This window comes from Chiroxiphia lanceolata, chromosome 8, assembly GCF_009829145.1.
Source record: "Chiroxiphia lanceolata isolate bChiLan1 chromosome 8, bChiLan1.pri, whole genome shotgun sequence".
Lineage (NCBI taxonomy): Eukaryota > Metazoa > Chordata > Aves > Passeriformes > Pipridae > Chiroxiphia > Chiroxiphia lanceolata.
Window position 1 is genome coordinate 35,713,646 of NC_045644.1, and position 22,667 is coordinate 35,736,312.

The 22,667-nt window shown below is 44.6% G+C and overlaps 1 protein-coding gene across 19 annotated transcripts in view; it reads left to right on the plus strand.

Annotated features, from left to right (window-relative positions):
• The window catches only part of PCDH15 (protocadherin related 15), a 696,943-nt gene that overhangs the window by 411,050 nt on the left and 263,226 nt on the right, over positions 1-22,667 (plus strand). For 15 of the 19 annotated variants that reach the window (XR_004358261.1, XM_032694780.1, XM_032694781.1 and 12 more), the window contains 2 exons: positions 15,472-15,486; positions 16,377-16,442. Coding sequence is in view for 18 of the 19 variants with exons in the window: in XM_032694780.1 (XP_032550671.1) it covers positions 15,472-15,486; positions 16,377-16,442 (81 nt within the window). In the remaining variant the exon portion in view is untranslated. The remainder of the gene's footprint in view (positions 1-15,471; positions 15,487-16,376; positions 16,443-22,667) is intronic. The other 4 variants (XM_032694782.1, XM_032694775.1, XM_032694776.1 and 1 more) reach the window with 1 other exon arrangement.

Below are 22,667 nucleotides of genomic sequence, written 5' to 3' on the forward strand. Positions count from 1 at the left end.
CAGCAAGTCCTGTGGAGTACAGAATGGGAAGAAGATGCTTTTCTTTGAAGAGAGAGGGTTTAGGAGCACTAACTTGGAGCTCTCTGTGTGTTTTCTGTGGGATGAAAACAACAACGAAAAAAACCCCAAACCAAAAAACCTGCTTCCTTTTAGTTTCCCTGTGTAACCACACAGTATCTTCATGGAAACATGGAATAATTTGATTTGAAAGGGATGCTTTAAAGGCCATTTAATTCAACTCCCTACAATAAGCACGGATATCTTCCACTCTCCCAGGTTGCTCCAAGCCCCGTCCAGCCTGGCCTTGGACACTTCCAGGGATCCAGGGGCAGCCACAGCTTCTCTGGGCAACCTGTGCCAGGGCCCCCCCACCCTCACAGGGAACAATTCCTTCCCACTATCCCATCTATCCCTGCCCTCTGTGAGTGTGAAGCCATTCCCCCTTGTCCTGTCCCTCCATCTCTTGTCCCAAGTCCCTCTCCAGCTCTCCTGAAGCCCCTCGGACATACCAGAGGGTTTTTGTTCAGAAATGCTCCAGAATAATTTCTGGATGAACAGTTTAAAACAAAGAGTTATTTTTAACTGAATTTTTACTGGTAGTTGAGGAGAAAATGAGAAATCCTCTGGCACTGGGCTCCCAGTTTGACTGAGGGTCCTGCAGCCCCCCGAGGAGCTGCTGTCCGTGGGCTGCAGCCGCTCTCTGCTCTCCTGGCAGGATCTCAGAGCTGCACCAGTGGGGGCCATTCTTCAAATCTCCCCTGCACAACCTGCAGGAAAACAATATTATTTTTCATTTAATGAGCTTGAGCACATGAGCAATTAAGAAGGCATAATTGAATGAAGCTAATCAGGGAGACACAACCGCTGGCCCCTGGGACGCTGCTCAAGTCAATTGCTCCTCATATTTACAATTTTATCTGTTTAGTTAATAAAACTGAGGGATCCAGTGGCACAGGGAGTGGGTTTACAGCTCCAGGGGCTGAGCAGTTTGGTTTCCAAGACTTAGAGTCTTTATTCTACTAAGGAGAGATGGTGATTAACAGGGGAGGAGAGTGTCTGCTTGGCCAGTAACACTGAGGGCTCAGAAAAACAGGATGGAGACCACTGGGTTTTAAATGTCTTTGAACTGCTCAGCACCCAAACTGCAGACCCAAACCAGAATTTATGTGGCCTTTACACAGCTCCAAATAGTCAGTGACCCCGTTGTTGTCTGATAATTAAAACAGTTATGAGCATACTGTCAGGGAAAAGTAAACTGTGCCAGTGGCTTTGGATAAACTCCTGGTTTCTTCATTATCCCAAAATAAACCCATAATGAACCAGAACCTCCCCCCCAACTCATTTTATACTTAAAGAACAAAGACTTGCACATAAAAAGAAAAAATCCTGTATCTGTGCTCTGCTGTTTTCTTACCATCCTTGTGGGTAGAACCTTTCTATAATTAAGTACTAGAGGTATGAAAAGAAAAATACCTTATCTGCTTGTTCTTCCAGTGTAATCAATGGCTTGGGATTTATTTTCATTGTGGATCTGGCTAATACAAAATTAATCAACCTCTCCATTACAGTCAGCCTGGATATGGAGGAGAGGCTGAGTAGTTTAGTTTTCTTGTGTGATAGATAAAATCAAAAATAGGGCTGAATGGGATTAGGAGGGGAAGAGTTTGGGTGTTACTGAAGGCTAAGAAAGCTTTATAATCTATAGAAATACCCATGCAGTTGCTGTCTCATCTGCAGGATTATTTCCAGTGTTATCCCTGAGGGGAAAACCCTACAGGCAGCATTTGAAAGCTTCTCTGTATCCTTGTATTTCCAGCTCTAGGAGTAAAACTGAGTCTGGCTTGAGGCACCACTTCTGTCCTGCTGCTGCTGGCCTCTGTGTAGCCTGTGGGTCCAAAATATTACTATACTTCTTATAATTTATAATCAGGAAAAACCATATTCTCTTTGCTGCCCATCCTTAGCGATGTAAAACTTCCCTGAATGTGCACTTGGGTTGAACTGACCTCACAGTAGCACCTGCTGATCCTTGTCCTTTCTAGTCCAGTGCTGCTTTGAAAGTGTTTGTGTGTCTGTTGGTATTTGGAGGGGAGTTGTAGGGAGTGAGAAGGTCCCCTTGATGCCTTTGCAATAAGAAGCTGAATTGCATTTCATGTTAATTTATGTAAAATTAACGTGCGTATGTAATTTAACATAAATTGCAAGTTCAGCTTCTTATTAGCAACAGGAGCAGTAGGTTTGTTAACTGTTTTTATGGTTTTTCTTGGCTATTTCAAAGAACCAATTAGGTTGGAAAAGCCCTCCCAGCCCATGGAGTCCCCCCTGTGCCAATGCCCACCTTGTCCCCCAGCCCAGAGCACTGAGTGCCACATCCAGGCCTTCCTGGGACACCTCCAGAGATGGGGACTCCAAACCTCCCTGGACATCCCATTTGTATCTAAGGAAGCACAAAGGTACCACTACTGCCTTTTAGAGAAAGTGATTTTTTTTTTTTCCGTGCCTTCAGCTCTCCTGAGACAAGTGACAGACAGAGGGATTCTGATGATAATCAGTATATGTCCTGTAGGGTGTTTATTTCTGAAACTGTTTTCTAAGTAGGTAAAAACGGAGAAGTAAATATTTTCAGGGTTTGGAGTCAATATTGCAAGAGATATGAAATGTCTTTTTCAATGTAGCAGGAATCTAGTGACTCTCTCCTTGTAATTGCTCTCTTGTTTGATGATAAAGGTTTCAGACAGCAGATGAGCCTTGCTTAGACTTCATTTTCGCTGTGTTATTAAAGAAAAAATTAACCCCCCCCAAATCATCCTGTTTAAAGTTTCTGGAAGGAGTCTTTTAGTGTTTAGAGGTTGGAGAGTCCACACAGTAGCATCAGTGTCCTGACAGGACAAGGGGCAATGGCTTCCCATTGCCAGAGGGCAGGAATAGATGGGATATTGGGAAGGAATTCTTGGCTGTGAGGGTGATGAGACCCTGGCACAGGTTGCCCAGAGAAGCTGTGGCTGCCCCTGGATCCCTGGAAGTGTCCAAGGGCAGGTTGGACAGGGCTTGGAGCAACCTGGGCTAGTGGAAGATGTCCCTGCCCATGGCAGGAGGTGGAATGAGATGATCCATAAGGGCCCCTCCAACCCAAACCATTCTGGGGTTCTGTGATCAGCCACTCTGCTCAGTTGTAACACCACATTTTTGGGACTCCTCTCCAGATGGATTCCAGTGACCACCCTCTGCTGAGGGTTGCTGAGTCCAACAGTCCTTGCACTCATCCCAAAATTCCTCCCTCACAGAGCTATTTTACAGAGGAGATACTGAAAACAGTTACATGTATTAAAACAAGGCTTAAATCACTTCAAAGGCAAACAAAGGCTGGCACTACTTTGCACTCTCCAGACCATTTCTGAATCAATAGTGGCCAAGTTTTCCAAGCACGAGAAGGAGGAGGTTCTGACAGGAGTAACAGATGGCTCCATAAATCTGCTCTTGTGTCTCGGATTGTGGTTTGCTTTTTTAAATAGAGGCTTCAAAAAAACAGCCTAAAGTTCCACCTTTATGCTTTTCACCAAAAGATTTTTTCTAAAATACGTCTTGAAGAAAGTATTGACTTTGTATCCCCCCTTTTTTTGTTTATTTAGGGTTTTTTTGATATATTATGAGACATTTTGTGCATTTACCTGAAAACATAAATTATAAGCTTTGGGACAGGAAACTGAAGTATATCCAGTATAACCACTGGTATGATTATCACTGTAGATGGGGCAACATTTTGATTATAAAATTAAGATAGCATCATTTTTTTGCTTGACAAAATAGGTATCAAAAGGGTGCAGCTCACCAGAGGAACAGCAAATAACTCTCTGTAGCTGTTCAATATTGAATCCTCATTGCTTTTCTAATTAAGGCTCTTTAGACACAGGCTCAATCTCTGATGGTCAGAAAGCAGTTTAGGCTTCAATTATTGAACCCCTTGGACCATAATTTATTAATGAGATACTTCAAAGGATGACACTTTCTGTGAAGTCTTATTACTTTGTGTTTTTCATGGATGAGGAACATGCAAATGGATATGACTCAGGTGGCATCCAAGAGTTGCACACTCTCACAGATGCCTTCACATTTTCGGGGGGGGAAAGGACCTTCTGTCTGTGACTTTGGAACCTGCTTTCCACTCACAGCTCCATACCTTTGCACCCAGGCTGTGGAGGCAGCATTTCCTAGGTCCTTGGCTAATTAAACTTCTGCATCCCTGAATATGTGTCAACATCCTCTGTGCAAAATAAGGTCATTTGACAAAGCCCCAGGAACTTGGTTTCAAGTAGTAAGCTCATTCCCTGTGATTTCCTGGGTTCTGCTGCTGCACATGTGCTTGGAAATGAGCTTTAAAAACAGATTTTGGGCCTTTTGGGGCTTTTTTTGGTTGCTAATGTTGGATACAATTTCTTCTACTTGAAATATCTAAACCCTTCCCCTTTCAAAACTCTGCAGCACAGTGTCTTCAAGTTACTTCAAGACAATAATTAAATCATGATTTAGTTCAGACACCTTATCAAGGTCCATATTTGAAATGAGAAAACACTCAGATGAGTCCCCAGTCGTGCAGAGGGTTGTTCCTGCAGGGATGGGATGCAGGAGACTCTGGTTTGTGCTGGGTCATTCAGGGCAGTCCTACAACTGCAGGACATGGCAGCACATCCTCCAGAACGGGGGAAAGAGGGGGAAGGTTTGTGCTCAGCTGTTGTAGTTCAGATGCAGTTGTGGAAAGTCAGTTTGGCCAATTTTATCAGCATTTGAGTGAAGAGCTGAAAGAGTTGAGTGTCTTCAAGGCCAGGGGTTGCCTTGCCTCCCCTTGCTTTGCATGAAGGACGGCAAAGGCACTCCCTCACCTTCTGCTGCTGCTGCCTCGTGTCTTGATTAAATTCCAGGAAGATTTTGATCAACATTCCCTTCATTAGAGGTGTCAGGAGGAAGGTATTTATAGGCACAATATGTAAATGTTCCCCAAATTGCTGGTTAATTACCTGGAGCATCACCAGTCCTGGGAGTGGCAGGTTAATTAGCACAGCCTGTTTTCCACTGGGGTGGCCACGGGTGACCTGCTGCAGGTTTGGCACAGCTGGTGCCCCGTGGAAGGTTCTGGAACTGTTAGAAGAGTTACAGCTTGGGAGAGGTGACTTCAGCAAAACAGTTGCTGGTTGTTCTGCCACAGAAGGACTCTGACAACTTGGCTTTGGGTTTTGCTTCATAACATGAGTGTTGAGGATGAGGGGAGAGGGGCTGGGGTCTTAAAGATCCAAAGGGAGTTTCAGGTTGCAGGTCTATATAACCCTTTTCTAGTCTAATTTAGAAAGTGCTGCTTTTGAAAGGAAACTATAATCTCAAAAAATACAGTTCGATGGTATTCACATGGTTATGGAATATTTTTAAATTTTACACCTGCTTTCAAAAATGAAAATATTCCTGTGTGTATGGCAAAATTCCATGAAGTTTTTTTCCTCAGTTTAATCTTAAACCTTCCTTTTGTTGCTTCTTTCTCTTGCCTGAGCTAATCTCAGTCAGTTCTGTGGAACACAAACTGATGTTTTTCTGTCTCTGTTGTAAACAAACAAAAAAAAATCTGGACTGAAATAGGAGGAAATCTTCAGGGGAAGATGAGAAACCTGATTGTTAAATATGATTTTTCAACCTCAACGTTGAATGTAAAGCCTAAAACTCACAAATTTACCCTTTAGGAACAGACCAAAGCTAAATATTATTGGCTCAGCTATAAGTTTAGCTGACCCTCTCTCATGTTTCAGTTAATAAATGCTAACTTATTTGGTTTTAAAGAAATTTCAACAGTATGAAAGGTTATGAGTATGAACCTTGTACTTATGGTTGAATGTCTGCTTTTGTACAGCAGTCAAAAATTACTTTACATACTTTTGTAATACCAGGATTCAGTTTAATTCCCAATATTAAATATTTTTCATGTTCCTGTATGAAAGATCTGTCTTAAATGCACCACAGGCACAACAGGGAAAATGCAATTTCAAAAAATATTGAAAATAACACAAAATTTGAATGCTGGGTGCATAGGAATGGTTAAATGCAGGTTTAATCAACTTTGGAAGTTTAAGCACTTCTGAAGATATTGCAGCTTTTCTTGACTCATTCAGTGCTTTTTAGTGGTCTTAAAAATTACTTTTGGTAATAGCAATTTTAGTTGCTGCTTGGCATAGTATCATATTTTTATGTGCTTTACAGTGTTTTCAGACACAAGTATGATTTTAAAGACTTGTCAACTCCGAAACTGCTTGTAAAATGGGAAGTTATTTCAATCTAAGAGCACATTGCCCAAAAGAAGGATGGGTCTGCATTTTTCTAAAGCTGTAAAAATAAAATAGCAATCCAGAGCACTTGCAGGGTAATTTTCACGTAGCAAACCCTTTATAGATATTATATCTGTGGGAAAAAAAAAAAGAAAAGGGGGAGTGGAGGAATGGCAAAATAAAGCTACAAAACAAATTGCCCTTTCCAGGTGCATATTCTGAACTGGAATGGGAGGTTACAATAATGGTCTTTATTTGGTTTATGTCCCTTTTGTATTTATTATCCATCAGCCTCACTTTTTGTCCAGTTAAGGACAAAACCAACCCCAAGTTCAGCCACAGTCAGATCGTCTTTCACTCAGATCATCTTTCACTTGGGGTTTCTGAGCTATAAATTTTAAAGTAGTGCTTAACTCCCGTCAAAGCACAGAAACTCTGTAGGTTTAAGGAGCATCACAGATGTGTTTGAATCAAACTCCAGTTCCCTGCTGTTCCTTCCCAGGTCCTACAATTAGAGATTTCTATCAGGAAGAGCTGAAAATAGCCCCTGAAAGCCCTTCTTATGCGATTTTCAATACAGAGCAATCGTGGTGCAATGTAAAGGTTATGCCAAGCTTATCCCAAACTGCACAGCTGGAGGGCTGAATTCAGGCACACAGGAAACAAGGCTGGGCATTTTCCCCTTACACTGGGTTGCTTAGTTACTCAATTTAAATGTATGGTCCTATGTAGCTCTTTATGAGGAACCTCAGTCTGTAAATCGAGATGTTCAGAGATCCTTTCATGGGATTTTCCCCCCCCCCCTCCGTGAGTGTTTCCTGCTGAATGGAAGTGGAGGTGAGTCCGAGGGCTTTCAAAGGAGCGTTTCCTTTGTGAGCAGCTGGGGGAATTCTGAGAATAAAGTACATCTGGAAAAAGAAATACATGTTCAGGCGGATATAAATGTGAGGTGTTTTAACCCAGCCACTGCCACAACCTGCTGGAATTGCAGTTCTTGCCTCTCCAATTTCAGTCCAGCGGAGAAGGCGCTCTCGCTTTCCCCGCGCGCCACCGGCTCCGAGAGCTTTGCTGGGAGATCCAGCCTGTAAAAATCCACAGGCTGGAGGTTTCACTGTGTTCATGGTGTACTGTTTTTGTGAACAATGTAGTTCTCTTTAACCAGGCTTTCTCAGGGGCTGGTCCCATCACCAAAGGGTCAGAGCCGCCCTCGTGGCACTTTCTGTCCTGGCGAGGTTTTAGGAAGTGAGTGAGTGCAGGTGTCTGGCTTTGGGCCATCACATGTCTTGTGTGTGGCACACACACCAACTCTCTTTAATTTCCAGCCAGTGATCAGGCAGAAATCAAGGGTCTATTTCCTTAATGAATGACTTAGTAATTTCTTATTTAAAATGGCCCTGGTATTGTCAGGGACTCAGGCTTGAGGGCTGGACTTACTATTCTGACTGTGCATCTCCAAGACTTTTATAGGAGTGGTTTTTGGGCTTAACCATGTAGAAGAAATGGGGGGAAAAGGCTTTAAATACTTTAGAATCATGGAATGATTTAGGTTGGCAGGGACCTTACAGACCATCTCATTCCACCCTCTGCCATGGGCAGGGACACCTCCCACTAGCCCAGGTTGCTCCAAGCCCCGTCCAACCTGGCCTTGGACACTTCCAGGGATCCAGGGGCAGTCACAGCTTCTCTGGGCAACCTGTGCCAGGGCCTCCCCACCCTCACAGCCAAGAATTCCTTCCCAATATCTCATTTAAATTTCTCCTCTTTCAGTTTGAAGCCATTTCCCCTTGTCCTGTCACCCCAGTTCCAATGAACAGTCCCTCTCCTATTTCCCTGTAGCCCCTTCAGACACTGGAAGGTGCTGTGGGGTCTCCACACAACCTTCTCCTCTCCAGGCTGAATGGCCTCAACTTTCTCAGCCTGTCTCCACCTTTGACTTTCTAAACCCTCTTCCACGAGCTGTTTTTCTTTTTTTCTCTCTCACCGTGGGTGAAGGACCATGGTTGAAGAAAAGAGTAAGCTTGAAATCAAGACTGTTGCTGAGTGCTGAGTGTTTTATTCTCACAAGAGCAAAACTAAAATGCTTAGGGGAAGAAAAAAACATAACCACTACAAGACTTTTAGCTCTACTTTAGGTTCTGGAAAACTCCCCTTTTCTCACTTAGGCTTTTCTCGGACTCTGCTCCTGCTCTTTGGAAAATAATTTGGACTTGCTGGGTCACACTTTTTGTGGTACCAAACAACTTGTCATTGCCTTGTTCCTACAGAGGTTGTCTTTCCAGTATTTGATGCTGAATTATTCAAGGTTTCCTCTAAAATCATGTGTATATCAAATGAAGTGTCTTTAGTGGCTGCTTGAAGAATTTTCCGTATTACCATTTGTGTTATTGGCAGCACACAGTCCCTGAAGGGGATCACAATCCTGAACTCTCTCTACATTATTGTTTGCTGCAATATTTAGGGATGATAAAGAGGTTTATTGAAGACACAGAGGGTAGGGAATGGTTGAATGCTGCCCCATGCTGAGGTGGTGCCATGTGAACAAGCCATGATTAGGTTCCAGGGAAGCTTGCTCCAAGATGTTGTGGATGCTGCACACTTTCATGGATTCAGGAAGAGTTTGGACAAATTAACAGAAATAAAACATAATCTTAGAGTTAACACTGTATTCTTTTCTGCCTCAGGCAGCAGCCCAGGGAAAGTAAGGGACTGATGCTGAGGAATAATAGAGCCTTCCCCAATTGCTGACAAGGTTTGTAACTGGATCCTTGTTCCAGTTACAAATCAAAGAACGAATTTTATTCTGCCAGCAAATAAAATAATTTCCTTCAGCAGTTAGTGGGTAGAACTTTATTAAATAGAAAGTCTTTGAGATTGGGCTGAGCTTCTGCTGGGAACTGAGTCGGGTTTTTGGGGCTGCCAGTTGCACTCCCTGGGACTGTTGAAATAAACCCAAACAAACCTGTTTGACTATAGAAAAGCCAACTTGAATCTAAGATAAATTGTGAAATAACTCAGAGTAAGGATGGGGTGTTTCTGCAGCAGCTGGAAGAAGAGTTGGTGATTAGCATATTGAAGTGAAATTTTTTTTCCCAGTTTAATTTCAGGAGTGCTCAGGAGGAGATGACAATTATTCCACAGAATCCTGTCCCCAGGAAGGTTCAGGTTGACTGTTTGTTTGTTTTCCCAGGAAGGTTCAAGTTGACTGTTTGTTTTCCAGGTGAGCCTGTTCCCCCTGCAGGGCACCTCACTAATTTTCTGTGTCAGGGTGTAAAACTCTTTCTGTCTTTGAGGAGTCAGGACCAGGTTATTGAACTCTTCTCAAAGTTGTGCTCCATTACTGGCAACACAAATCCCTTCCCAGGTGTTGGGGGAGACCTTTTTCTGGTTAAAGTCACTTAAATTTGTAGGGCTTTGTGGGGCAAGCTGGTTTTATTATTAAACTTCAAAGCAGCTGATGTGACCTTGCAGCCATGTGATCTTCAGACACTGCTCCCAGCTAGTTCAAATGGTTTATTTAGCTGGATTTTAGGGGTATAGGAGGTGTGAATGGTTATTTTGAGTTTTCCAGGTAATTGTATTTAGTAGGGGGAGGTTACAGGCAGCTCTTGATGGCTGTGACTGCCTCTGTGGTCAGATTTGAATGGTGTGAGATTGTGAGTGTAGGAATGTGGGGCTTGTCAGAAATGCTGGTGAGGAGAGATTTGAAAAAGCTGCTGTAGCCTCATAACCTCCACATACAGTGAGGGGTGGAGGAGTTCAGGTTCTTTTAGCCTGTTGTTCATAGTGGAAGGTGTCCCTGCCCATGGCAGGGGGTTGGGACTGGGTGATCTTGAAGGTCCCTTCCAGCCCAAGCCCTTCTGTGAGTTGGGAGTCCCTCTGGGGATTCGGAGCAGGAGATCAGTGTGTGGGGACCTTTGAACAGGAGGAATTGATCCTTCAGAGGGTGGCAGTGCCCTGGCAGAGAGGGGGGTGTGAGGATGCAAGTGACCTTAAGGATGGTGGGAATGAAGAGAGTCTTGGAGGGGAAAGGGCAGCACTGGAAACTGCAAACTTCCACAGTTGGGGGGGAAGGGTGGTTGGAAGGGGCATCCTTAAATCTCAACCTGTTCTGTGACCTTGGAATCACAGAATGGTCTGGGTTGGAAGGCACCTTCAAGATCATCCAGTTCCAACCCCCTGCCATGGGCAGGGGCACCTTCCACTACAGACCATCAAGTGTCTTTGAAGCTCTGTGGGATTCCCCACGATGGAATTTTGTTATCAGCTACTTCAATAATATTTTCATTTTTATAGGTGACTCTGTTTGCTTTAGCTGTGAAGAGAGAAGTCCTCAAAGGAGGGGAGCTGCTGGATGGGAGGGGGCTTCAGGAGGGCAAGAGGAAAGGAAGATGCTCAGGCAGCTCTGTTGGCAGAACACGTGATGATTCAAGTTGTTGTGTTTGTTTCTGCTCAGGCTGTTTGACCTTGCTGAGTGTCTTCCCTAGGGCAGTGATTGAGGGTTTCCTCTGAGCCACCTCATTAAAAATAATTAAAATTAAAGTAATGAAAATTAGCCATCAGAAACCAAATAGATCTGAGCCTCGACACTGTTACATGGAGAGTGTGCTAAAGAGGTTTTCACTTTGCTCCCAAGGAGACGGGCCCTTTATTTACCTGCCTCTGCCTTGGTTGTAGAAATGTGAAGCAAAAGCACAGTGAAGTTAATGAGAGAAACATAAATGCTTTTCTGCAAGCTTTTAGGAAAGCCTTCAGAGCTTGTTGTTTTATTTAGTAAGTTCTGTTTGCCTTTCCTGTAAGGTCCTTAGGGCAGGGGTGAGGGCACTGCTACCTCAGGATTCCATTTACCAGCATTGCTGCTTAAACATAAAACACACCATGAAAACTGTAGGTAGGGGAGCTCATTTATGTAGTGCCTTTTCTTTTTTTCAAGTGTGTTTGATAATTCATGATTTGACTGCAAAGACTGCTCCATTATGCTCAGGAATTTCAAGGACAACTTGAGGTAAAACAATGGCAAGAAGAGTTGTACTGAGGCTCCCAGACGTGGGGCACCTTTCTGTTCTCTGGTTTTAAAGTCTTGTGTTAACATCTCCTTCAGAAATCAATTATCAAGTAAAATATTGTGGCAGTTTTGGTCACCACAACATAGGGAAGATCTGAAGCCATTAGAGAGTGTCCCAAGGAGGCAGTGAGGATGGGGAAGGACCTTGATTGGAAGCTGTGTGAGGACACTGAGGGCACTTGGTTTGTTCAGCTGGAGCAGAGGAGACTGAGGGGAGACCTCACTGCAGTTCCAGCTGCCTGGGCAGGGGCAGAGGAGGGGCAGGGACTGAGCTCTGCTCTGGGGGACCAGGGACAGCACCCAGGGAATGGCTGGAGCTGTGTCAGGGCAGGGTCAGGTTGGATCTCAGGAAAAGGTTCTTCCCCCAGAGGGTGGTTGGGCACTGCCCAGGCTCCCCAGGGCAGTGGGCACAGCACCAAGGCTGCCAGAGCTCCAGGAGGGTTTGGATGATCCTCTGGGGCACAGGGGGTGACCCTTGGGGATGGGGGCTGTGCAGGGCTGAGGGTTGGACTGGATGATCCTTGTGGGTGGGTCCCTTCCAACTCGGCACATTCTGGGATTATGTGAACTTGGGACCGCAGTTATCTGTGCTCATTTATGTTTAATAAATCATTCTTACTGCTGAAATATTTTTTGTTGAGGAACAATTAAAAAAAAAGTGAGAAAAAACTTGAGAAAACTTGAGACCTGTTGGCCCAGAGGAGGCCACAGAGATGCTCCAAGGGCTGGAGCCCCTCTGCTCTGGAGCCAGGCTGGGAGAGCTGGGGGGGTTCACCTGGAGAAGAGAAGGCTCTGGGGAGACCTGAGAGCCCCTTCCAGGACCTAAAGGGGCTCCAGGAGAGCTGGAGAGGGACTTGGGACAAGGGATGGAGGGACAGGACAAGAGGGAATGGCTTCCCACTGCCAGAGGGCAGGGTTAGATGGGATAGTGGGAAGAAATTGTTCCCTGTGAGGGTGGGGGGGCCCTGGCTCAGGTTGCCCAGAGAAGCTGTGGCTACCCCTGGATCCCTGGAAGTGTCCAAGGCCAGGTTGGATGGGGTTGGAGCAACCTGGGCTAGTGGGAGGTGACCCTTTTTCCTGTCTCAAGTAATTCCCACCATGTGTGGCCAGACCTGGTGCTTGAGTTTATGTCTTACTGAGGTGCTATTGCTGCTTACTGATTGTATTTTGTGAGGAAAAAAAAAAAGGTACCACCATGTATTTACACCATGTAACTTGTCTTTAGGTTTAATTAAAATTATTGTCTCCCTTTGAACTGGGAGTTTCTGTAGGACTACAGTTTTAAATTTATCTGTTTGGTGATGAATGTGACACTAAGGCTGTGGCATTATTAATTTTGCCCTTTGAGAAGGGGATCGAGGGGGTACCAGACACCTTAAATAGCAGTCTGAGATTTGGCCAGTACTGACATGGTGGAAATTATGTGAAATAATCTGTAAACTCTTATCTATGCCCTAAAACTACGTGTTTGTTCATGAATCTGTTATTGGTGCTATGAGTGTAACCCACAGCAAGTTTCCTACTTCCCATTCTGTTTGTTGTTTGTATTTTTTTTTCTCCTCTGGCTGTAGAAATAGTTCTGGCTGTTGCTCTGATTTTTTCTTTTCATTGAAATTTATCTCATGGTAGATTTTATTGCTTCACCTGCTCACACTTGCAGTAAATCCTCTGCAAGTTGTTGAATTTCACTCTGCCTTTTCTCTGAGACTCTCCAGATCCAGATTGGAATGAGCATTCATTTTAAATGTACTGTACAACTGCTTTGATTATAATTCTGGACATTCCAATGCGTCTGATGGAAAACCAGCTTTGGGAAAAGGCTGCTAACATGGGATCTGACTTGTAATGTTGCTAATTTTCTTACTGAAAACAGAACTAGAATTTGGTCTGATTTGGGTGAACTTTTCACTGGGACACCCAGCAGGGAGAAAATATCATGGAACATAGATGATAGGGGGAAGAGCTCATTGAGTTTTTTTAAAAATATAATGATTCTTCTTTTGGTAAGGCATAGGAAATTTTAAGAATTAAAAATTGTCCCTTCCTTTGGATTTTTATTTGGATTTTTATTTGTTTGTGTGTGTGGTGTCACTGTTGAAGGGGGAATAGCAAAACTGAGCTTCTTTGACCTAACAAAGAGTTTGTTGAGGGCTTGTTGATCCAAATCCTCAACCTCTAGAAAATTATAACGCACATCTCTGGAAAGAAAAGTTAGGAGTTATTTTTGTTACGGTTCTGGAATTTTCATAGCATTCAGTGAAAAGAATTAGAGGGGGAAAATTAGTCCTTATTTCATGTAGATAATGCAAACATGGCTTATCTTCCCACCCGATGTGCTCATAGGAAACTACAATGATATGAAAGATACGGTTTTCCAGATGATTTATTTGTTCTGTTAATGCCTTCAAAACAAAAAGCTTTAAAGTAAAATAATAGTTAATTTAATTAAAAAAAAGAGAGATAATCAATTGTTATGTATCAACCTAGAGCATATAAGAACAAAAGGTGTATATAGGAAGAGTTCATTCATCAGTAATTTTGTTTAGACTGCCTAGGGTTTAGTGGGCATGGTGATTTTGGGTCAAAGGTTGGACTTGGTGATCTTTGGAGGTCTTTTCCAACCCCAGTGATTCTGGGATTGCAGTCCAAGTGGGGTGATGAATCTGTACGAGCAGAGTCACTGGGGTGAGGAAGGGGAGTGATGGGCACCCGCCCCAGCTCTCTGTATTTCTCAGTGTCTGTGTGGAGGGAGGGGATCCTGCCCCTCTGCCCAGCCCTGGGCAGGCACATCTGCAGGGCTGGGCCCAGCTCGGGCTCCTCAGCACAGCAGGGCCAGGGAGCTCCTGGAGCGGGGCCAGCGCAGGCTGCGGAGATGCCCAAGGGATGGAGCAGCTCTGGGAGCAGCAAAGGCTGAGGGAGCTGGGGCTGTTCAGCCTCCAGAGCAGAGCCTGAGAGGGGCCCTCAGCCATGTCTGGAGGGGCTGCAGGGAGGGGGCAGAGGATGGAGCAGGCTCTGCTCGGGGGGGCCCAGCAATGGCACAGGAGGAACGGGCAGGAACTGATGCCCAGGAAGTTGCAGCTGGACAGGAGGAAGAACTTGTTGGCTGGGCAGTGACCAGAGATGGGCTGGAGCTCTGGGAATAGCTCTGGGGCTATTCCAGAGCTGTCTGGACACACTCCTGTACCGTGTGCTCTATAACTGGGTGTTGTTCAGGCTGTTCATCCCTGTCAGCAGCCTCAAGGAACGCTGTGCTGTCAGACCATCTCTGTGCTGTTCAGAGGTTTGGTCTCGCAGTCGAGCTCAGGAGAACAACACAAAACTGTTGCTGGAGGAAATCCCGGTGCTGCAGAGGTGTCCTTTAGGGATCTCACCCAAATGGAGATCTGAACAAAAGCTTCACTGTTTTGATCTCCCTTTGTAGGTCTTGTCTGTGCTGGGGTAATTATAGTCTGGAACGAGCTGCAGCGATTCCTTTGAAGTCAATGAATGTGTAATTTTTACCACAAGCTGGGAAATAGCATTTACCTCAGCGTGCTCTTGGGTTTAATTCACAGATGGTTTTCTATTGGGATTTGTGTCTGAAGTGTTTAGACCTCAAAAAAAGCCCCAGAACAGTGATACTTGAGTATTGCTTCCCTTGGTCAGAACTCGGTTAGAAGGTGCCATTCCATACAAATGGGGTGCAGCCATCCATGGATCAGAGGAGCCTCAAAATGTCTGTTTAAAGATAGGCTGCAGTCTCCCAGGCAGTCCTGTGTGGTGAAAGGGGAAGGAGAATGGTTGTCTCTTACCCCGCTGGGTCGGTGGTGCTTTGAGGCTCTTTGAAAATAAAAAGTGCTTCTTAATTAACTTTTATTTCTGTGGGCTTTAGAGGGGGCACTGTTCTTCTTCCATTTAAAGTAGAAAACCCAATTGTTGCCAAAATACAGTCATCACATGTGCTATATGTGCTTTTATGTATTTTAAGGCTACACCTGTGCATTTGCTAGCTCTGCATGTACTGCTTTGTCTTTGAACCTATCTTTTGAGTGCACCAACAAACACTTACTTATTTTCTTTCGTTGTTCTGCTCTGCTTCCATTGATGACTCTAAACTTTTGACTCCAGACTGGCAATATGAGGGTAAGATGGCAAAATGTGACTTCCTGAACATTGCTTGTCTGCTTTTGATTTGTGTTTTCCTTAGAACGTTGTTAAAATTCCGTTCACTGAGTAGATCCTTTTGTTGCAATTAAATTCAAATTATGTTTGTTTCTGTTGTGTAACTTTAATTGTGATTTATACCTTCTAATCATTCTTTTGTTATTTCTTTGGGTTAAATTATCATTGTATTACCTCTGTCCCGACGGAGTTGTGCTTCACTGTTGGGATGGGATAGAGATCCTGGTGGGATCTCTAGAGCAAGACACGAACAGATTCATTAGTGTAGCCATCCAACTGTGTCCTGATGGCCTGTGACAACAATTCTTTGCTAAGGGCGTGGGGAGGCCCTGGCACAGGTTGCCCAGAGAATTTGTGGCTGCCCCTGGAAGTGTCCAAGGTCAGTTTGGGGCTTGGAGCAACCTGGGCTAGTGGGAGGTGTCCCTGCCCGTGGCAGGGGGTTGGAACTGGATGATCTCTAAGGTCCCTTCCAACCCAAACCATTCCATAATTCTGGGATTTGGGGAGTGTGTTCATGACACGGAAAGAGTGACATAACAGACAACAGAACAAATATAAAGATTTTGCTGTTTAGGTGTTTGTTTTAAATAAGGATCGTATCTGAGATGTTAAATCCTTTGTCATCACGTTCCCCCATGCTCTGTAAAGTTCCTGTGAACGAGGGATAAGCAAACAGCTCAGATTTTGATCCTCTGTGAGTGTAACTTAGCTGCCAGTTGTAGCTCATACTTACATCATACTTAAGTGAATACTTTAGCATGCCCAATACACTGACTTAAAAAATCCCAGCAACACAACCCCCAAGATCCTACTTTTGGAATGAGAAATAACTTTACTTTTCATCTTTATAGATTGCAAGTTGGCCAGAACAGGTCCTCCAGCCACAATAGTTCCCATTGACGAGGAGAGTCGGAACGGTGAGTGCCCCCACAATTATTTATAACACAATTATTTATATACACCAACTTAATTCTTATCATCTAACTTCTTATGTCAGTGTGATGTTACCAGAGGACAAAGTTCTGTCCAGTCTTTGGTTTTGGTGTGGTTGGGTAAAGCTGACACCTTACTCTGCAGCTTGATGGGAGTGTTTTGCTGCTTGTTGGTTTGCTCTAATTTTAATAAGGTGAGTTTGTGGACACCTCGGAAATGGCAGAACTTGCTTGCTTGTAGTCGTGGAAATTTCAAAAGAAAATGAATGACCTTCTGTTTTCAATTGTTTTAATTGTCCTCTCCAATCATACAGTTGTCACATTGTTGATCTGTGGTCTCAGCATTGCATATGTGCAGAATACTGCGAGGGGATGAAGTGCTTTGCCCTGCTGGAATCAGCTGTTACTCCTCATATTGTGACTACTCTTTCCTGCTTTTTATTTTCATATTTTATTTGGTTTTAACCTTGTAAGCTAAGTGTAGTTTTGTGCTCTGTGTGGTGATGATTTATCATATGTGGGTGCTTGAAATGGTGAACAAAGTCATGTCACGCTGGTGGAACCTCTCTGCCGTTATCCTCAGGGGAACTGCTCATTGTTGGAGCTGCTCAAGGTCAGATGGATAACAAAATGGTAAAAAAAAAAAAAACAACAAAAAACCAGTTGTTGAAGCACCTGTGTTCTGAACAACTCTGGTACTGGAGTGGTTGTTGAAAGCAGGCTGATTGCTTCCTCCTGCGGGGGTTTTCCTTGCAATCCTGAGTGTCCAAGAGAGGAGCAGGAAGGTGGTTGTGCTCTTTCAATGGGATGTGTTGGTTCTTAGCAAGTCTCTGTTGTATCCTGATGTGTCTGTCCACTTCCTGATGTGTGTGTCACTTGTGTGATCCTTAGTTTTGGCAGAATGACCCCTGTTGCCTTCAGCGGAAATGGTTTGGCCACCAGAGCTCGTCTCTCATAGCCTTTCATCCTCCCTATTCAGTAGAAAATTAATCTGTATAAATGGTTGAGGTATGTTGTGGACTTCCCATCCCTGGAATTATCCAAGGCCAGGTTGGACGGGGCTTGGAGCAACCTGGGCTAGTGGAAGGTGTCCCTGCCCATGGCAGGGGGTGGGATGAGATGGGCTTTAAGGTTCCTCCCAACCCAAACCATTCTCTGGGATATAAAAGGTAATGGGGAAAATCAGCTAAAGCAGTTTGCTGTGATAAGAAAATGTTTTAATCCCAGTTTTTTGATATGTTGGGAGCTTTGTTAGGAAAGTTGGATGGGGGCTGTGTTCTAGACCATGAAAGTAAAACTCACAGAGATCCATGCCGGGATCAAAGGGCTGGATGTGTTTATGTCATTACAGACAGTGCCGGCAAAGCTGTGGTGAGAGACATTTGTGGGATATGTTAGACAACATTCCCAGTGACCAAACAAGCTTTATGTTGGGATTGCCAAGAGATGCAGAGAGACAGTCCACCTCATTTTGCTCTAATCCATACAAACGTGTCTCTAGATGACCTAAAGTATGAAATCTAATCAGCTTGTTTCAGTTCTTACTCTGCACTGGTGCTTTCAAAGGTCGGTTGGTGGTTTTTGGAATGTCTCTTATAAGGTTTTGGAATGAAAATCTCCAAACAATAGCCAAATTAGCACCCCTGTGTGACATTTCATACCATCCAGTGCACTTCTCGTGGAGTCCTGGCAGCAGAACAAACAGCAGATCCTGCTCTTGAGAAATACAGATTCAGTTCCACTGTGCTGGGCGTTGTTTCGTGGCATATTGAGGTCACTCATTTCCAGTTCACAGAAAGTCAGAGACCAGCAAATCTCATGGAACAGAAGTTCTTTTCCAAAATAACCGTTGCTTGTTTTCGCAGTCAGACCCACAGTTATTGTGTGACCCTCCTGAGAGATGAGCAGAGATGTTGGGGGTGACAGTTTCCCACCATGGGATTAATGTCTCTTTATATCAAGTAATTTAGGTGCAATAGTATGTTAGATTATGGTTGTGCTCATGTGAAGAATCCTTCAAAGGGAGAACCTGGCATTTCTTAAGGTACAAATGAGTTATTTTCTGATTTTCCCTTTCCTTAACTGAATTGGGTGATAGCGCTTGAGATCATATTAACAGCAAAACTGAATTTTTCTATGTGTTTCTTATAGGCAGAAAGTTGTTTTCACCCATTGATTTGGGATTTTTTTAATTGCTGAGTTTGAGACCTGGTTTTAACTTGTTTTAAAGACTCAATGAGACTTACTCATAGCTCAGAGTTTGTCATTGCCACTGCACCCCAAGTTTTTGGTGGCCTTCATGTGGAACCGTCCGTGCTCTTTCCCCCCCAGATGAGCATCCTGAAATGCTCAAGGGCTTTGAATCAGTAGGAAGGGTTTTTAATGGAAAGGGAGACTCTTGACCAAATTGAAAATTGCTAGATATGACTGATGAAATCAGAATTTGGAACAGGATGCAGAGGTTGGGGGAGAGGAAACAAGCAGACCGAGTGAATCACCCTGATGTGAGGAAGGATTTGAACTGGTGCAATCCTAACAAAAAAACCTCCACAGTTAGGAATATTTTGGTTTTGCTCTTACCTATCCTAGGGAAATTAGTAAATGCTGTTGTGCTTTGATTTTATTTGGGTGTTTTTTTGTTTCTCTCCCCTGCCCCTACGATGGTACAAGTGCTCCGATGAGCAGTGGGAAGTCTCCCCTCGTTACCTGCTCTCCACACACAAATCTCCCTGGTCACTGGGGATGTTTGGTATTCGTGCTAACCCAGGGGATTTTGGGAATGAGCTTTCGTGGCTGGAGGTGGGTTGGGTATTATTTTTGTATCTTTTCATCTCCCTGCTCTCTTGGCAGCAATCTTTTGTCAGCCTGGCTTCCCGGGGAGGCAGAGGATGTGGGATTGCTCCACAAATCCCCATCAATAACCCCCTGCAGGGAGGGATTAATGGCAAATGGGGCACAAATATGCAGGGAACAAAGCTGGGGATTTTTTTTTCCCCTGATACTGTTGGACCAATTTATTTTCAGTTTAATTGTATGTAATGCTGGAAGAATGGACCTGATTGCCAAGGCACATTGACAATGTCACTGCAAATTTCCGTGCTGTAGCAAACATTATAACTTGGTTTTCAGGGACAATTGACAGGGACTGAAGAAAATGTCTCTAGAGGCACAGAATCTGTAGCCTCTCTCCTGAGGGGGGCTCAGTGTGCTAATACATCTCCCAAGGACTGTGTGTGATGGCTCTGAACAGCTATTACTTAATAAAATGTTCAGTGACTGCAGGGCTGGAACTGAAGTAATGAGCCTGAGGAAGAAGGAAGGATCCTCTCTCCATGTGCTGCTTGGATCCTGTGCCCATTCCAGCTTTAAGGCATTTTGCCCAAGGAGCAAAAATTCTTCAGTAAAAGATGTTCTGATCTGGGAAGTTGCTGTGGCTGAACTCAGGTGTATCAAGAATGGCATTCCTTAAGAGCTGTGTTTCCATGTTCTTTTCCTAGTTTCCCTTCCTGTTTCAGGAAAAATGTGAATTACTGACTTGAAGGTGCTTCAGCATCTTGATTTCTGCAAATACATCTTTCCTACAGAAATTATTTCTGTGCTGTTACTGCTGGTTTGAAATTATCTGGAAGAGGCTGCCCAGGGAGGTTTGGAGTCCCCATCCCTGGAGGTGTCCCAGGAAAGCCTGCCCATGGCACTCAGTGCTCTGGGCTGGGGGACAAGGGGGGCATCGGGCACAGGGGGCACTCTTGGAGGTCTTTTCCAGCCTCACTGATCCCATGACATTCTTGTATTGTCTTTCTCTGACAACCTTTAATTTCAAATCAACATATTTTCACCTATTACTTCTATCATTCAAAAATCAACTTTATGAAAGAAAAGGAATATTAGTTTTCCCATTTCAAGTGACTCGAGAACAGCATTTCTCAAGTTTGGGATGTGTGTGTAGATGTGGAAAGAGGCCAAACTGTGATTTTGTGTTGATTTTTCGTACTTTCCCCATAAGGGCAGTTTAAGGACTCTTTGCATTTTGCTTTCACTTGGTGCACTATTTTTTTGGTAGCAGTTAACAATTGCATTATTATAATGAACAAAAATCAAATCATTACTTTATATATTATCATCCCTGTGAAATATTTGCAGAGAAACTGCTTCAGTTGATTTCTAATCTTATTTATGCCATTGTCTATATGCCTCATAGATTTTTCTCACCCCTTTAGACAATCCTACAGCTCCCTAAAGTGTTTCTGAATGTTTTTGACCAGCTTTTGACCATTCTTTCCAGATGTACCTTCACCAGTGTGGAATCTGGTTTCTCCAGCAGTGGAGATGTGGTGTGTTGAGTGTATATAAGTTAAGGTACTGCAGCCAATAAATAAAGCTTTGAATTAAGGTGAGCTTAGGTAGTCCTGGGCCGAGGATTGTGGCACTGGGGGGATTGTGGCACTGAGTATTAGCAGAGTTTGGTTGGATCTGTGTGTGCTGATGCCATTGTGTGGTCATTAATGCCACCTCTGAGCACATTAGATTAGCCAGCAAAACAAATGTGAGCCGGGTCAGGCCCAGGCACGTAATAACATCTGGGCTAATTAGGGCACCCGGTGTGCAGTTTATTCTGGCTTTATGTTTTTATGTAGGAAGAAAGGTGATACATTAGATGTAATAGCTGTCAGATTAAGTAACTTCTGTCAGGACTTCCTACCCTTGGAGAATGTTTTGGACAAATTCTAATGAGAGGAGTGGATTTGCATTGATTTGTGTGGCCACGTGGCTGCACAGTCCCGGGGCTGCTGCCAAGGCCTGAACACTGAATTTACCACGTCCAAGTGCTGTCAGCCCTGTCTGCCCATCCCTGGGCTGATTGGGAACCTGGGTGTTTCCTACTGATGCTCCTCTAAGAGGAGAAGGCCCTGGGGGTGCTGGTGGGGCAGAGGCTGGACCTGCCCCGGCCCAGAAACCCCCCGTGCCCTGGGCTGATCCCCCAGCGTGGGCAGCAGGGCAGGGGGGGATTCTGCCCCTCTGCCCCTCAGGGGAGACCCCCCTGCAGAGCTGCTCCAGCCCTGGGAACAGCACAGCAAGGACATGGAGCTGCTGGAGCCAGTCCAGAGGAGGCCCCAAGAGGATCCGAGGGCTGGAGCAGCTCTGCTGGGAGGAAAGGCTGGGAGAGTTGGGATTGTTCAGCCTGGAGAGGAGAAGCTTTGGGGTGACCTAAATGTGGCCTTTCAGGGCCTGAAGGAACTACAAGAGAACTGAAGAGGGACTTGGGACAAGGGCCTGGAGTGTCAGGACAAGAGGGAATGGCTTCTCACTACCAGAGGGCAGGGATAGATGGGATATTTGGGAAAGAATTGTTCCCTGTGAGGGTGGGGAGGCCCTGGCCCAGGTTGCCCAGAGAAGCTGTGGCTGCCCTTGGATCCCTGGGAGTGTCCAAGGCCAGGTTGGATGGGGCTTGGAGCAACCTGGGCTAGTGGGAGGTGTCCCTGCCCATGGCAGGGGGTGGAATAAGATGAGCTTTCAGGTCCTATCCAACCCAAACCATTCTGGGATTCTGTGATAAGTACTGGCTCTAGTTCTGGATCATTCAGGGCATTCCTGTGCCATTTAGGAATATGCTGGTTTGACTTGGAGAAAGGGGTTCCACTGGGTCATAGAAATCCACTGGGAAATGTCTGTCCAGGAAAGTTACTGCGAGGGCATCAGGAAGGGACTTACTGAGGCTGCTGCCTTCCCTGGCATTGAGGTGGGACACCTGTACAAGTGTCAGGGTATCAAGAGACACCCAGTTGTAGCTGACTTGGTTTATTCTTCTGGTGGAACTTTTCCAAGTGCTCTGGTCCAAGTGCTGTCCTCAAATTTCTCCATGGTGGAGGAAACTTGGCTCATACACAGGTTAATAATGTGCTTTGAGCCTTTTTGTCGTGTCTTGCGTGTTTGATTGCCAGAGATGGAAATGTCTTCTGCATTCACTGATCCAGCCAATTAAAACTGAGGATTATTTGGCCTTAATCAGCTGTCCCAAGAATCATTATTAAATGCAACAGCAGGAATGTTATCAGAGCATAACATTTGTATTTCAGGAAAGGGCTGGAAGAGCAGAGCTGCTGCTCTTGTCAGGGGAGAAGGCTCGGAGTTGAGAGGAGGTGTAAGAACTTTAAGTTATAAAATTCTCTTTTCCTCGGCTAATAAATGTCTGCAATTAGATGAAATATGGAA